The following is a 16397-nucleotide window of genomic DNA, read 5'->3' on the forward strand; positions in this document are numbered from 1 at the left end:
TGCAACAATGGACCCAAACTAAACTTTAAGCAGCTTTTATCTTAAGTAATGATATAAAAAATTTAGATAATATAAATGTGTACATATGTAAATATCTTTTCTTTCATCCTTTTTTTATCTATATCTATAATAATTCATCGTTTATTTTATAAATTATTTTCCAATCATTACGTTCCATCCGATAATTATAACTTTTTACCCGTTTCCCTGTTTTTTTACCCTGGGCCACAATGCGAGCAACACAAACCGTGCGGGCCATATATGAAAAAAAAGAGCCTAAAAGTTTTCCCGAAAATAGAGTATAGAACTAGATGAACTTTAAAATAACAATTTGGTGTCGCCAAATGTCATAAGTTCAATGGCAGTGCCTCAAAAGCTGTAATTGACCGATGACAATTACAGCTTATGTGACGATTCACATTTAATGAAAGCTATATTAGAGTTATATTATAATGATAGTTATTATTATATATATATTAGATAGGATATATTACTACGAACCCGAAACCAAGCTCAGTTCAGTGGGTGGTTCCTTTCGAGGATAGGCCAACTAAGGTAAAGTAAGAAGTCATGAAAAAATGAATGCCTCATTCTTTGGTCGGAAAGGTCATTTCGTGACAGTTGTGCTAGAAGATGGAAGGACAGATAATGCATGGTATATTAATCACTGTATGCCTGTTGTCTTGGAAAAAATCGACAGAAGCGCCCTCGAAGCTGGGTCCTCCTTCCACGAGAATTTTTCAGCGAACTCCGCAAAACGGAATGCCATAGAAGAGGAAGAATGGGCCCAATGCTTTTCTCAGTGGTTCCATCGAATTAGACGATGTGTAGAGAGGAACGGATTAAACGATTAGTTTGAAAAACAATAAAAGCCGTTTTTCATTTTCTAAATATTTTCAGTGTTACCTAGGTATGATTACGACATACTGGTTATAATGCTAAGTTCAATTTCGTAAACTCACCTCAAGACTAAACACTAATTATAAAATATGAACTACCTGGAAAAAAATAATTTTGTTAAATGACACAATAACGACATAATATCAATAACTCTTTATTAATTAAAATTAATATAAGGGTTAATTTAAAATCACTACAAAAATGTAATATGGAACTCAACTATTTAATAATAATATCTTGGTGGTTCGTCAGACGTCGAAAGTCTATTGTGTCGTGTCGCTTGCATAAGTATTTGGCTAGCACCAATATTACCATACTCGCTAAAAAGCAAATTTTTATGAACTCTGTGTGTTCCCACTCTATTTTTTAATGTACCAAATAATGCCGGTTGTTCATTAGTTTTTATCTCGTTTATAACAATCGGCAAATTCATCGCACATATCCACAGGTAGAACATTCCAACTATAAAAACAATGCTAATGATAGGATTATATATACAAGAAACAATGAGAAAGTACAAGTAATGCAAAATTCATTAAATACGTTACGTTTTTTTTGTCATTAACGAAAAGACTACTTAAATATAGTTATAATATTATGTCGAAACACATTTTGAATTGAATTACCTAAACCGATATCAAAATATACGTATTTAGTTTATTTAACATCATTACAATTATTATTTAGCCCAGAGGAAGGTAGGTAAGTGGATAAAAAATTATCAGGTTGAGGTACTTACGAAGACTGAAACCTACTACCAAACTAATGCCAATAAGAAGACCAATATCCATGGTATTTTTCTTGAGTACTAGCAACCCTGTTATTCCAAAAAATGATAATCCTATTAGGCGCAGCAACTCCAAAAAAATATACGGAAACATGAGAATATTTACGAGCTGTAAACAAAAGTCTGCGTTTTTATAATAACTGTGTAATATCTTGCGTAATATCCTTATTTTTAAACGGCTAACAATTTGTGCTATCAGTTAAATGTGTTGTCCACTAATTTTTGAAACTAAGATTCAGAGGGATTTTTTTATATAATAGGGGGCAGGAGGCCTGATGTTAAGTGATACCCATGGACACGCTCAATGACTGAGAGCTCGCGAGTGCGTTACTGGCCTTTTAAGAATAAAAGAAATACCGAAATAATATTTTTTTTAATTGTATCGGTTTTATTTATCTCAGTCAGCAAGTTTAAAGTGGGTTAATTTTTAATTACTGTTTTTTACCACTTACCTTAAATGCTCCATAGATATATATAACACATACTATAATATACAAACAAACTATCGTTTTAATGTAAGTGTCATAATTAGGTTCTAAAAAAAAAACATTATTTATTAAAAAAAGATATTAAATTTATTAAAAGTGAATCACATTTTGAACTAAATAATATGTTTACTCCATACTTACCTTCTATAATGGCTGTAATAAAAGATTTCATATAAATGAGATTTATATCGTCCAATAGTTTTAATTTATCAATTTTATGTTCATAATCTTGTACGCAGAAGAGACTAAAGATTGTTAAAAATAATACAGCTTGCAACTGGAAATATTAAGAAAAATAAACATTAAGATGCACAGGTACACCAATTTAAAATAAGTTGATAACTAAATTTGAGTTATTACTTACAATTGAAAAAAAGGAAATCAATAAGCCTCCCAATCGTAGAGAAAACCAGAAGCAACAGCTATATACTAGTGCCATTTTTTATATTTTATTTATATAAGCAGCGACGAGTTTCTATTTTCGTCTTTGACTAAAAAAATATTGAATGTTACACTTATTTAGTGCACTAATTTATTATTTGTAGGTATTTAATTATCTAATAGGCAAGTTTAACTTTTAAACTTATGACGTGATGACTGTAGAATATACATAAATATTTAAGAGCATTTCTTTGAACTGATTTTTCCACTATTGTATAATAGTAAAAGTGTTAATATTGAATGGATTTTTCTTTCAAAATCTCAAAAAAAGAAGTCCTATTACCCATAACACGTGTCATAAATCAGTTTTGTGTTCGTAAGTTGGACGTGACCACTATAACTTTTTTACTACAATTATTATATAGTTTTAATGGAGTTTTATACAATTTGTCTTATCGGGGTTTGACATCATAATTAGAGTAATAGCGTATACTAAACGCTACGTTCGCGTGATGAAAGTAAACAATTATAGGGGTCACTCGTGACTTATTTTCTTTACCTACCAAAATATTTCGTTTTAGTCAATTTTCTCTTTATAAAAAATTTATTCGTTTTCAAATATTCTGACCTTTATGCTAAATTTCTTTAAGTAAATGGTGAAATTATAAAAAAAATACTTCGTAATATTGACACCTTTTTAAACTTGCCTTAACGTGAATTGTAGATTATTTAAATCGAGGTAATTGTGAGCATCGCTGCTACACGACTCGCGTGGAAGTGCCGCGGGTGCATACTCAACCATGCCAACATTGTAACATTATCTCTCAACTATGCTTATCTCAATCCTTACCCCAATCATCACCCTAACCCTTACTGACATCAAAGAATTCTGTGTATTATTAAAAATTTTGTGTTCTATATATACCTATGACACAATATGAGTCTATCTACTATGTGTTGTATGTAAGAGATTCGAAAGGCACACAAGATGGATGTCACAGCAGCCGATATTGCTGCTGCGGTAGTATTCGCTGCTGCATATTACAACTATTTATTGATATGGATCTGTCATGGGAAAGAACAATGATTTAAATACGTTGGAAGAAGCGTAGATGATGGATTACCGCCATGCATCGTAACGGAACAAGCCAGTCAGTTGAAGAATAAATCAAAATAGAAGTTTTAAAATTTAATTTCGGGATGGAGCCGAAATCTGGAGGTGAAATCTGGTAGGAATCTGGAGAACACACTCTGAAACACAAAACTTGACCGAACTACACTGACTGGATGGAAAGCGAATATACACAAGATAACACAAATAATAACGAATACTCTCTCTACACTCCGATATTTCCTGAGATTTCCCTCCTTTTTTGCACAAAACGCCAACGACTTGTCAATTTTATTAACTGAAACTATCTTATGTATTTTTACCACCTACATGATGGAATTCAAATTTTACAATTGGCAACGTCCCAATCTACCATTTTTTCACGACAACGGGATAAATTTATAGGTATCAGATTTAGTGTTGCCAGATCATGAGATTCCCGCCTAGATTTAGGGGTTTCTCAACCGAGTTAGGGGTTGAAAAGGGGGAAATACTATTTACGGTTTTTTAGGGGAAATTTCAAAAACACACCAAGTACAGTTTTTCTGCTATTTTATATTACGTTCCTGATTTTGGAGCTAAATTTAAGTACGAACACATAGTGAGAATAGGATTCGTGTGATTAACCTTCCTACAATCAATAACAGGTTAATCACACGTTATATTTGGTGTCTGGTCGTACTTGAATTCGTGTCTGCGGTAATATTAGTTGTTTCTGCTATATAAGCGCGTGCTCCTATTTCACTTTTTTCATTGCCTCCTGCTGATAGAGAATAAATCTTTGTTTTTAATTTATTTTAATATTTATTACTCAAGGTGTGATATGGAACATGGTGTAATGGCTGCAGCTCCTAACAAACGTTGTGTAAAAGAAAAAAACTTGGCGATTAAAAAGAGTGTTCCGTTCTACGCCCTTGATTTAAGAACTGGCAGTTAATGTAAAATCACACATCTCAAGAACATCATTCTTGATGATAATTATTGTAGATATTGTTCAAAGGAAAATGCAAATATTAAGCATGTCTTGCTCGAGTGCGAAACGTTTAACATTCAACGTTTATTATTTGTCACTGACAAATAATAAATATTGAATGATAATTTGCATTAACTACTTTGTATTACTAATTGTTTATAATGTTTAAAGAAAAAAAGTTATATTTATAATATAAATTCCATTACGTACTTTTTAGAACTTTATGTAATTTTGTAATCCCTATGATTCCGACTGAAGGACTCTGTATCCACTGTTATGAAAAAAATTATGTATACTTATATCTGAATTACTGAATACTGCCTGTCATTTTTCTATTTTCTAGTAGTTAGTACAACAGCTGAACTTAGGAGGGCGTGTCATCAAAGTCCTATTAAATTCTTGACGGAAGGCGAATCAATAATAAAAATAAAATTATTATTATTTATTACTATTTATATTTATTAACTAAGCCCTAATGCATTAGTGAAGATTGTTGTCACTGATTGATCGTAATAAATTCAATATTTCGCGACTGTTTTTACCGTGAATTGATTACCTTTTTAGTGAATTCTTACAAGTGTTCTCTTCAGAAATGGATAAAGACTACAAAAAGATATGGTCAATTACACATTTACCAGATGAGTTAATTTCTATGGTATTGCATAAATGCAAATACAATGATATTATTGCGTTTGGAATAACATGCAAAAGGTTCTCTGATGTGGTTTTTAATAACCAACATCTTTGGAAAACGAAGTGCTTGGAAGTGTTCGTAACTTTAATGTTTTTTTTTTACAACGTCGAATATTTTGTGGATTCCTTTCTAATAGAGCAAACTCATTTATAGGTTGCCTCATCAAATTATCAAAACAATCTTAAAACATTCTAATGGCAACTGGTTCAATCAACTAAAGGAATTTATTGATTTGAAGAATAGCATTATAACTGAATTGCTTGCTTTATCACCAAAATTTTACTGGTTAGTACAATATACAAAGATATAGTAAATATCAAAATTTATTCTTTCAATGTTATTAAGGCAGTAAGCAAATTTAAGTCAGGGGTTTTTTTTTCTTAGGCGAATGAATCAATTGACAATAGAAGATTCTTTAAAATTCTTCACAATTGCGACAAAAGATGAATTGAGCTATTACTATACAGTACATGTTTTGCAGCAAGTAATAAAAAATGCAATCAAAAATCTTAACCAAAATATTTGTGAAAAGTAAGTACAAAGAAGTAATATAAATATACAATATTACTAATATTTATAATGAATATACCAAGTAAGTTTTTACAACTGTTTTCTACCTAGGCCGCATACATTAACAGAACAACACTATGCAAAAGTTGTGCTCCGCTATTTAATGCATACATATCTTGGTATTAAGTGGGCTAGACTACAAACAGCACAAACATTGAATGGTCCACCAATTCAACCAGAACTAGTACTTAATTTTTGTCTACAATGGATTGATCCAGCCCATTATTACTCGGATGAAACAATTACTGATATGGTTAGTGGTGCTTAATTATTTTCATGATACATAATCAATGTATGTGTATTAAATAAAAATAAATTGCTGTTTCAGTTAAATGAAGTTGTAGAGAATGTTAAGGATGTGATTCATTATGGTAGAAAAAGTCCTCAAGTTGAAAGGAAAAAGGTCACAGGGTGTGAGATACTATCTGCAGTGTCACAAGTTTTATATGGCCAAAAGCATATTGCAATAACATCAGCAGCTGACCTGGATACTTTGAATATTGTTAAGGTTAGGTGTCCTAAGATTTTATTATGCTTACAACTTTATAAGATTATTCATGTTGATCAAATATATAAAATGCCTTTATTACAGGTGTTGAGTAAAAAGTGCGGACATGCTGTTACCTTGGCAGCTATATATCATGCGGTTGCAAGAAAATGCGGGGTAAACGTTAACTTGATTGCATTTCCAAATCACCTATTTTTGGAATGGGTAGATGACTTGAATCCTAATAAACTATATACAATTAGCTTGGATACTGGAGAGCTAAAGCCAAAACGGCGTTGTCCATTTTCACAAGTCAATGAACATACCAGTTATTCTTACTGCTCTCGCTCATTTTTGAAGTACATATATTCTAATTATTTAGTTACAATGGGAGCAATTCGGAACTGGTAAGCATAAGTATTTACCTAGTTCATTATGGTAACTTAACAACCAACCCTTCATGTTCTGCAAAACCAATTTACGTTTAGTCATTAATTATATGAAATGATCATTTTTTGTGTTATTATTAGCAATATTATCTCTCTTGCATTGGAAGCTCAGTCTGAGCGTCGTCAAAACATCTGGGGTGGACCATCAGTTTCCACCATTTACTTTCTAGTGCCTCTCTTATAACAGTACAACGGTAACATATAGTTTTGATTTTCCACCAATTCACCGTTTTACTTGATTCCACATTACTTGTTTGACAGTACATTTGGTTAGTGAACAGCCATGTGATCTTTTGCCTACTGTGTTACCAACCATTATCATTTTCTCCAAGTTTCCATTGCTTCTGTGTCATCTTTGTCTGGTAAAATTATATTTAATAATAATTAAATTCAAGGGACATTTTCTTTTCAGGAATGTACAAAATTGTCTACACTTATTAAACTTTCTGGGTGCAAGCGACAGTTATCAAAATCCCTATAAAAATGTATTTGCATATCTAATTGAGATTCCTGAAATAAGTGCTCAAGACAGACCATTGAATATTCTATATGTATGTTATTTTATTAATCAGCCTTTATTTTCTTCTATTAGTCAATTCTATTTTCTCAGTTTAAGTCTTTAATTTTAAATTAGTTTTAAGTTTAATTTAGTTCCTCAAAACATAAATAAAGCTAGAAAGTTAAAAATACACTTAATAAATTACTATTATTATAAAATAAGTTTATTTCAAACACTGCATGCATAAATATAATGAGTAAAGTCAACGTTTTATTGCAGTTGGAACATTTCTACCGGGAAATAATTTTATCTTTGACATCATTAAATGCAGGGTGTATCTCAGAGTCAGTAAATCCCAGAGAAGGAAATGTAAGAAGTCTTATAACTTTACCATTACTATTTACTATTTAAACATACACATTACTTTTGAACTTTTGAAAAATTAATTTCGCTTATTTTAGTTAAAATCGAAGAAACACAACAAAAATGTGCTTTATGCTGTAGGAATGATTTGCTATCATAAAAGGTATCAATACACTTGTATAATCCGTGATTGGGATTTAAATGGGGATCACTTGGAAATCCCAGTTGATAATGTTAGCCGTAAACAGCCTTTTTACAGTGTAACAGCAGCAGATCACTCAGAGAGATATGTGGCACAAGGTTAAATTAATTTGAATTATTATTGTTTCAATTCATTAAATAACATGTTTCGTAAATTAATTGACATTTTTATTTTTCATTACAGAGAATCTTATTAATCTACCACATCCAAGTCGTCTCTATCATTTGGAAGATCAGATTTCAAAAGATTTTTGTCACTTTGATGGATTTGCATATGTCTTAAATTACGAAAAGAGGATTCAGTATCCAGATGAAGCACTTATCATTGAAATGTACCGTAATCATTCATTTAGTCGAGCTTAACTGTTATTGTAGCTTAAGAATTTTTTAAAAATATGTATATCCTTAAATAATGTTACCTGTGTATGATGTAACAGCTATATATTACCTATGTATGTATTATACAATTTATAAAAATTTATGTAAATATGTTTTTATTGTAAAAAGGATCTCCAATAAAATAATCTTAGAATAAGTACTTAATCAAATAATAAATTTTATAATATGTTTAAATTTGTTTTTCTTATCATTTCAAACAGTAATGTCTTAAGTTTAAAAATTATGGAATAAGTCAAAAATGCTAATGGTGATAAAAAAACAGTAAAACATGAACAATAACAACATTTTATTAGTTGAATGATTAACTATTGTAAATAACAAAGTAATATAGATTATAAGTATATTAATGAGATGGAATGACTTTGTATAGTTTAATAAAAATGAATACTTAGTAAATGTATTTTAATACTTATATTTCATAATACTTCTTTTTATTTGACTTTATTAAATTATCACTCATGCAATTATAAATAACTAATTAAAAAAAAATAGTACTATGTACTTGACATTTTATGTCAAAAATTTACTAAAATTGGCTATTAGTATCTAAAGCTATCCCTATCCCTGTCATTTAATGGATCTATGTTTAAAACTTTGAGGCACATTTTCTTTGTCCAAATGTTTCATATAAGCTAAGAAACATGTCCAGATAAGACTACAAACACTTATAAAAGGAACTCTGTTTGCTGGAGGGATTAGCCAGAAATTTGTGACTGCTACAACAGGCCACACTGAGGCTCCAACCTGTAAATATTACATTTCTTCTGTCTTTAAATTTATTCAATTATTGTTACAATTGTGAAAGTAAATAATCTAGTAATAATGAAGTATAAAATTAATATTTGCCAATTGCCATATCTAACACAATTTCAACTAAAAAAACATATATATAGTACTAACACTATGAAATTAATTACCTTATATGTGGGCCAAAACTTTGCTTTAACTTCTGCAACTGCATCTTCTACTGATTTACCTTCTAATAAGCTCATTCCAAAGTAAAAACTGCACATAGCAAATGGTGTGTAGGTTATCGTTTCAATACAAGTCTACAAGAAAATGTTTTTTATTATCATACAACTAAATTTTATATATTTCAGTTTGATATATTACAGACAAGAGACCTTTATCAGAGCAGACTTCAATGTATTCCCTGGCCACACAGCACTTGCAATTGAAAACCAAATATACAAGGTAGGAGCAACATAGCATGATCCATAAAATCCAAAACGAGCACACCTCAACCAATCATAGGAATGGGCGTCTGAAATATTAATTAAGCAATTATATGTAGTTTATATAATTGGTTAGCTATGGATATGGTCTTTATCTATCTATTATCTATATGATCTTTTAACTTAATTATATTACCAAAACTCCTTCCTTCGAAGGTTTGTTGAATAAAACTTGAAATGGGCCATATCACTCCATATGAAGCCATTCCCCTTAAAAGAGGATGTTTAATGGTTTTCGCAAATTTACTTAGATAACTCATTGTACCATCAGAATTTTCAATACTTGTAAATCTATTTTCGTCAAGGATACGTCGCAATTCATTATTTTAGTTGATATTGTGCCAGGTTTTAAAAACGTTGATTTTTTAACATTCATATTAATTACTCATAGAAAATAGTGAAATCTCCAAGGATGAAAGTCCATTTAAAACAAAAAAACATGCCATATATTTTCCATTAATTCTATAATTTAAGATTTATATAAACATAACCTTAAACAAAATAATCTTATCACAGATTAAATAGAACTATCAGATAAAATCGTAACGTCAAAATGTTTACATAGAAACAATAAAGTGAAAAATGCACATGAAAAGAAAATAGCTGTCATTGACGTTAATAAAAGCGAAATATTACGATTTAAACTTTGATATTTAGATATGAAAAATATTTTTAAGTGTTTTAATTTGATTTTTAATAAAAATGTAATTTAATCGTTGTAGTTCAGGCGTTGAAGTTCAGAGGGCGCATGACATCTAATTTTAGTCGAGAGAAGACAATTTTAGTTACCAAATACCTATACAGATTACAGAATACAGAATATTAGTTGAAATTTATATCTTACATTACATTTCCATTATGCTCAATGCTGATAGTGTTAAGTGTATAGTTAGTATATTATACTCTTACACTTCCAGTAGATCTTTTAAATTTAAATTATTTATGGTCTTGAAATGTTTTTTATAAAAAAATAAGAAAAACGGTTATAAACACGGGACAATGTATAATTAATTAAATATCAAATACACATATTTTTATAAGCCGAAATTAAAATTCCAAAGGTAAAGTTATCTTAAAATGTCGAGCAACTCCCTCTTATTTTCTATAAATAATGAAGGAAAGGTATATGCTCTTCCTACTAATGGATCCTGTTGGAGAGAATTCATGTATTTAGGCTTGGAGTTCAAAACGCTATCAGCTGTGCCCCATTTTTTATGGGCTGTAGGAGGCGATCGGCAAATATATTTACATGTACATGGTTTAGAGATTCCAATAAGAGTCAAAGAAGAGTCATATGAAAATGAACGTTGGCTGCCCTTGGAGGGATTCAGCGGCCGGCTGTTGCCTACAGATCGCTATCACTTTTCGTCTCAAGATGGTACAAAAGACAGATCTATTGACTGTATTCGATTACCATCAATGGCTTGGCAATGGGAAGGAGATTGGCAGTTGGAATTAACCTTGGATGGTCAGCCTTTAGATCATGATGGATGGAGTTATGCCGTCGACTTTCCTGCTCAATTTGGATCGGTTAAGCAATGGAAGTCTTGTGTTCGCAGGCGAAAATGGATAAGGTACAGAAAGTTTAGTGCTATGAATTCTTGGTGTGCTATAGCACCATTACACAAAGATCCAACTCAGGAACCTTTTATTGATGTTAGCATTGGTGGTAATCAAATACCCTATGCCTCTCCTGGTACTCTCTCTGTTTGGGCCATAACTGCTCAAGGTAGAGTTATGTATAGAGCAGGAGTAAGTACTACCTCACCAGAAGGATTAAAATGGATAAATGTCAGCATTCCACCAAACTGTGATATAAAACAAATTTCTGTAGGCCCATCTGGCTTAGTTTGGGCTTTGTTATGGTCTGGCAGAGCAATAGTACGGAAAGGTATTAGCAAAGATTGTCCAACAGGTGAAGCTTGGTTAGAAGTGAAATCACCTAATGACACAAAGTTAACTGTTTTGTCTGTTGGACGAAATGTTGTGTGGGCAGTAAGTGCAGACACTAGAGTATGGTTTAGAAAAGGAATAGATGGAAATGCTTCTGGATGTTCAGAAATGGCTGCTATGGGTAATGGATGGTTAGAAATAAATGGAAATATGGTGCACATTTCAGTAGGAATAAATGACCAAGTATTTGCAATTGGAGGATCAAACAAAAGTGTTTATTGGAGAAGTGGAATTAATGCTACAGAGCTGACAGGCAAGAGATGGAGAATGGTGCAAGCCAATATGCAAGTTAGTCGTACGTCAAGTGCTACTAGTATAGTTTCTTCGGCATCAAATCAGAAACACCAAAGTTTAAGTTTACTTAATGAAAATACTCCAGAACTGAAGTCCAATATAAATTTACGAAATTCTTGGGAGGAATCACACTCTGCCCCAATAGAAAATACCCTACCTCTTAAACCCTCAAAGGAATTAAAGCAAAAAAACAGCATGGATGTAGAAAATATGGACATGACTGGTAAAAGTTACGAAACTACCTTAAAAAATCCTAGAGCTTGGAGCCCAGTTCGAAGTGTGGGCTCTGTTGTTGGAATGGAGGCACAACCAGACAGTGACAGTAGCGTTTTTGATCTTGATTCTGGAATGTTTTTTGATGAAGAAGTGAGTCAAACTGCATGGGGAACCTGTGATGTGGCTTGGAGTTTTGTTGCAGCTGGTGCATGCTCCCTTGATTCAGTACAACCACCTCATTGGTTCAGTGATTCTCAAAATGTACATAACACTGACATAGTAGCTAAATGGAGATTGCAAATATTAGAAAAATTAAAAGCTAGAAATAACAGTTTAAGTGTAGATGTTACCAAATTTGGCATAGCTATTGAAGAAAAAGGTTGGACCCGAAGTTGTGAGTCAAGAATAGTTAACAATAATAACACTAGTGAGGATTGTATAATATCTCTTTATTGGCATGCTTCTGAAAATATGGGAACACTGTCAGTTTTCCAACCTGATGGTACTATTAAATTTATATTTAATCTCAGTGAAGTAACTAGTATTACATCTTGTTCTGAACCAGGTAGTCCACGAATTTCTCTAACAATACCCACCCAAAGCAGTCAAATATTAAAAATCCAATTTATCTCAGAAATGGAACAAGAAGAATGGCTCAATGTATTAGTAGATATTATATCTCAGATTTATGGACACTCAGGAAGACCATCTGAAAGTTCAGTGTGGGTAGTTACAAATTCAGGAGATATATTAAACTGGGATCCTGCTCCAGCACTTTTAACCGCTGAAAAAAGTGCTGGGAATTTTACAAAAGAATTTCAGCTGTTTGGTAAAGACATACAAAAGGGATACACATGCATGTTGTACAATAATTTTCCTCCTGGCAGTACTTTAAAAGTAGCAGGTTGTTTGTTTGACGACATTAACAGATTTCATATAAATTTACAAGGTCCAGAAATAGTAAAACAGAGACATAAAATTGAATCGGAAGTAACCGAAATTCCATTTCATTTTAACGTGCGCTTTGAAGAGGGTGCTGTTGTTTGCAACACAAAAAAATCTGGTCACTGGGGACCAGAAGAACGGTATCAACTTCCTTTAATTCCTGGTCAAGAATTTACCATAAAGGTTTTATGTGATACAGCTGGATTTACTGTCACTGTGAATGATAAACATTTCTGTTTCTTTAAACATAGATTAAGCCCTGAAAACATAACATCTGTTAATATTTTTGGACCTTTGAAATTGTACAATATGGAATATTGTTCCACGAGTATCATTATTGGCCCTGACGAAATGTTTTGGAAAATGATTGGTGGCTATTTAAGAAAAGTAGAGTGTTGTGCAAATAATGTTGTTTGGGGAATATCTCATGATCATAGAGCATGGGTGTATACAGGCGGTTGGGGTGGTGGACCCTTAAAAGGTATGTTATTTCAAAGTAAATATCTATATTATAATTTGAAAAATTTGATAATAATTAATGTTGGCAGGCCTTGGTAGTACAGATGGAATCCACAATATGACAGACACTCAAACATATTGTATATATGAAAATCAGAGGTGGAATCCTTTATCTGGTTACACTTCTACGGGCCTACCGACTGATCGCTACATGTGGAGTGACATAACAGGCAAACATAAACGTACCAGGGAGCACACGAAATTATTAAATCGTCACTGGCATTGGGTAGTACTTATGTGCTCAGATTTATTTTGATGCTTAATATTATTTCCAATTTAACGTCTTACTTATAGATTTCAGAATGGATGATAGACTACAATACACCAGGTGGGGTTGATAGTGATGGGTGGCAATATGCAACAGATTTTCCGGCGCCATATCACGGGAAGAAAATCTTCACAGATTGTGTAAGACGACGCCGTTGGTATAGAAAGGCACAAATTAATACAGAAGGTCCTTGGATTCGCGCCGGGTCAACTGCATTACTGGATATATCAGTGTGGGTAAGAAATAGTTTCAAATTTATTAGTATATTAATGTTTATGAAATCACATCATTCATATTATTTGTTAATTGGTTGTATTGTATCCGTACTATAGATGACGCTAGTAAAAGTGTGGGTTGAGTATGATATACCGTCTTCAAGCATGGTTTGGGGTTCGATTTCCACCATGATCATCCCTTAGAAATTTTGTCAGCTTGTTCTGTCCATAACAAAATGATTGAATAATTTGTTATACATTTTAGGCAGGCAATGATAAGGACGTATCGGTATGGGCTGTTACTCTAGGCGGTGAAGTTATTTATAAAACCGGAGTCACTGCAGCTACACCTGTCGTAAGTTAAATATAATTAAAAGTCGCTAATTCATAGTCGAATTAAGTCTAATTGCAACGTTTTAACTAAATTACTCATCTCTCTCTGTTACGCTGATCATAATTTAACGAAAAGAGACGAATTAGTACTTTAGTTCAATATTCTATATAAACACTGCTCATGACGATACATTTGAAATTTTAACATCTGACGCATTTCTGAATTAAAAATTAAATTTGACGTGTTCTAAAATCGTGTTTTGAAGTACTTGTAATAAGGAAATTAAAAAAAAACTATTAATATACGATTCTATCGCATATTCATAACAGTTATGAATAAAATAAGTAAATATCTATTTCAGGGGAATCATTGGGAACACATCAATAGCCCACAGGCTTTAGTAGCTATAAGTGTTTGCAACAACATTATTTGGGTGGTGGGGAGGAAAGCAGAACTTTACTATAGAGATGGAATCACAAAAGAAAACCCTGCAGGAACAAGTTGGAGGCTAATAGAAGCACCTAAAGGCAGTATTGGGAGTAGTTATAAATCGGCTGTTGGGGCTAAGATGGTTTCATTGTCTTCAACGTCTGCGTGGGTCCTCACCACGAATGGAGGTTTGGCTGTAAGAACTGATATTTCTCCTTTGGAACCTTGTGGAAAGCATTGGAAGTATATAACAGGCAAGAATCATCATAATACATTTTTTTACATTACAAATTAAGTAATTTATTTTTTTCACATATGTGAAGAAACCCTATTTCATTCATATTCCAATATGAAAACCTCATATTGTGCCAAACTTTATAGAAACCGGATTTGACAGCTCTTGTATGTTAGATTTACATTTGATTAACGTTCTAGAATTCATTAGTTCTACATTCCGTAAGGTACCGCTGTTTTTTATGATGAGAACCTAATTCTGAGTAATTACTCACTGCAAAAATTCGTATTGTATAACTGGCTTAAAAGGTTTTTCAAAAGTTATAACACGTAAACTATGCTGTGTTGACCTTATCTAGATTATTATATAAGATCTTTCAGAAAAAAATATACAAAAAATTGAGCGAATATTTTTTACAACGTACTTCTTTTACCACGTCAATAATCTCCTATTCATTTATTTCAGATTGTGACGTCACATACAAACATGTATCATGCAAGGATCAAGAGGTTTGGGCGGTGCGATCCGACGGCTCTCTGCATAGAAGACTTGGTCTCACCACAGATAACGTATTAGGTGTAGCCTGGCAACTTATTTTAAATGTTCCTTGTGTTTATGTATCCGTAAGAGGCTCGTAGTTTATATCGTTATAAGTATTTTTTTGCTCATTAATTATATTCCAAAGCGTTAAATATAAGTTTTAACTGCGGTTATTTTCGCACAAGCAATGATATTAATGTATTTTATTGTTTATAATTTGATCTCCTTTATATTTTATGTAAGAAACATTCCTAACAGGTTAGTGATCTATCACGAATTCCATGTTTACCGATATATGATCTTAAGACTATAAATAACAATACTTACTGTAAATAATTTATGGATTTGAATTCTCATGGCATAGCTGTTTTTCCATTATCTCATGAGATAAGATAATATTTTGCACTTTAACAAAATTAACATAAATTTGAAAATCTCTTTCGTTTTCAATTATTGAAATCATCTTCTAAATACTATGAATCAATTAGCCTACAGCTTGTCTGCGTCTAGCACTGTTTCAAGGACATGGCTTCACTTGAACAATTGTTCGACGTATGTCTCTAGGCAAGCAGCCTATTTCTTCTTTCATATTCAAGCTCCGAAGTATTATCTATGTGCTATTTTTATGGAAAATTATTTAGTACATATTTGAAAGAATAACACACAATGTCGTAAAAAGCAAATATTTTTCTGATGACTATTTAGCATCTGGGCTATCGTTTATTAATTAGAAATGTTTATGGATTTGGAAAGTCTCCAATTCCAGTCATGGAAATGAGTCATTTTTTTTTACATTTTTACAGTATTGTTATATGCAGGCTTATTAGTTAATAATTAATGTACTTTATCTAGATGTCAAATACTTGATAATGCTGTTTGTTCATTCAATGCAACAATTATTACAAATAAATC

General features: G+C 31.9%; 4 protein-coding genes across 6 annotated transcripts; 2 read left to right on the top strand and 2 right to left on the bottom strand.

Moving 5' to 3' along the window:
- Positions 1-1084: 1084 nt before the first annotated feature.
- Positions 1085-2697, bottom strand: LOC110992732. Its single transcript, XM_045628939.1, has 5 exons — positions 2540-2697; positions 2317-2452; positions 2140-2222; positions 1640-1796; positions 1085-1362 (listed from the first exon to the last, which is right to left on the bottom strand). Exons 1-5 carry the CDS (start codon positions 2612-2614, stop codon positions 1124-1126), a joined length of 690 nt encoding a protein of 229 aa, XP_045484895.1. The 5' UTR covers positions 2615-2697; the 3' UTR covers positions 1085-1123.
- Positions 2698-4922: 2225 nt separating this feature from the next.
- LOC110992685 (F-box only protein 21) lies at positions 4923-8439 on the top strand. 3 transcript variants are annotated; one of them, XM_045628950.1, is made up of 10 exons: positions 4923-5408; positions 5488-5619; positions 5698-5865; positions 5956-6157; positions 6233-6412; positions 6497-6798; positions 7253-7391; positions 7619-7708; positions 7801-8002; positions 8088-8439. In XM_045628950.1, the coding sequence occupies exons 1-10, from the start codon at positions 5233-5235 to the stop codon at positions 8264-8266; spliced, it is 1770 nt and encodes a 589-aa protein (XP_045484906.1). In that variant the 5' UTR covers positions 4923-5232; the 3' UTR covers positions 8267-8439. The 3 variants fall into 3 exon arrangements, with proteins under 3 accessions (XP_045484906.1, XP_022114292.2, XP_022114293.2); XM_022258600.2 differs by having other exon boundaries at positions 4929-5408; positions 5719-5865; XM_022258601.2 differs by lacking the exon at positions 4923-5408 and having other exon boundaries at positions 5513-5619; positions 5702-5865.
- Positions 8440-8571: 132 nt separating this feature from the next.
- LOC110992686 (mpv17-like protein) lies at positions 8572-9968 on the bottom strand. The gene is made up of 4 exons (XM_022258603.2): positions 9674-9968; positions 9427-9566; positions 9220-9351; positions 8572-9046 (listed from the first exon to the last, which is right to left on the bottom strand). Exons 1-4 carry the CDS (start codon positions 9795-9797, stop codon positions 8870-8872), a joined length of 573 nt encoding a protein of 190 aa, XP_022114295.1. The 5' UTR covers positions 9798-9968; the 3' UTR covers positions 8572-8869.
- Positions 9969-10136: 168 nt separating this feature from the next.
- LOC110992684 (tectonin beta-propeller repeat-containing protein) lies at positions 10137-16152 on the top strand. Its single transcript, XM_022258599.2, has 6 exons — positions 10137-13426; positions 13494-13690; positions 13759-13968; positions 14213-14302; positions 14643-14964; positions 15411-16152. Exons 1-6 carry the CDS (start codon positions 10615-10617, stop codon positions 15581-15583), a joined length of 3804 nt encoding a protein of 1267 aa, XP_022114291.2. The 5' UTR covers positions 10137-10614; the 3' UTR covers positions 15584-16152.
- Positions 16153-16397: the final 245 nt, after the last annotated feature.

This window comes from Pieris rapae, chromosome 7, assembly GCF_905147795.1.
Source record: "Pieris rapae chromosome 7, ilPieRapa1.1, whole genome shotgun sequence".
In the NCBI taxonomy this organism is placed as follows: Eukaryota; Metazoa; Arthropoda; class Insecta; order Lepidoptera; family Pieridae; genus Pieris; species Pieris rapae.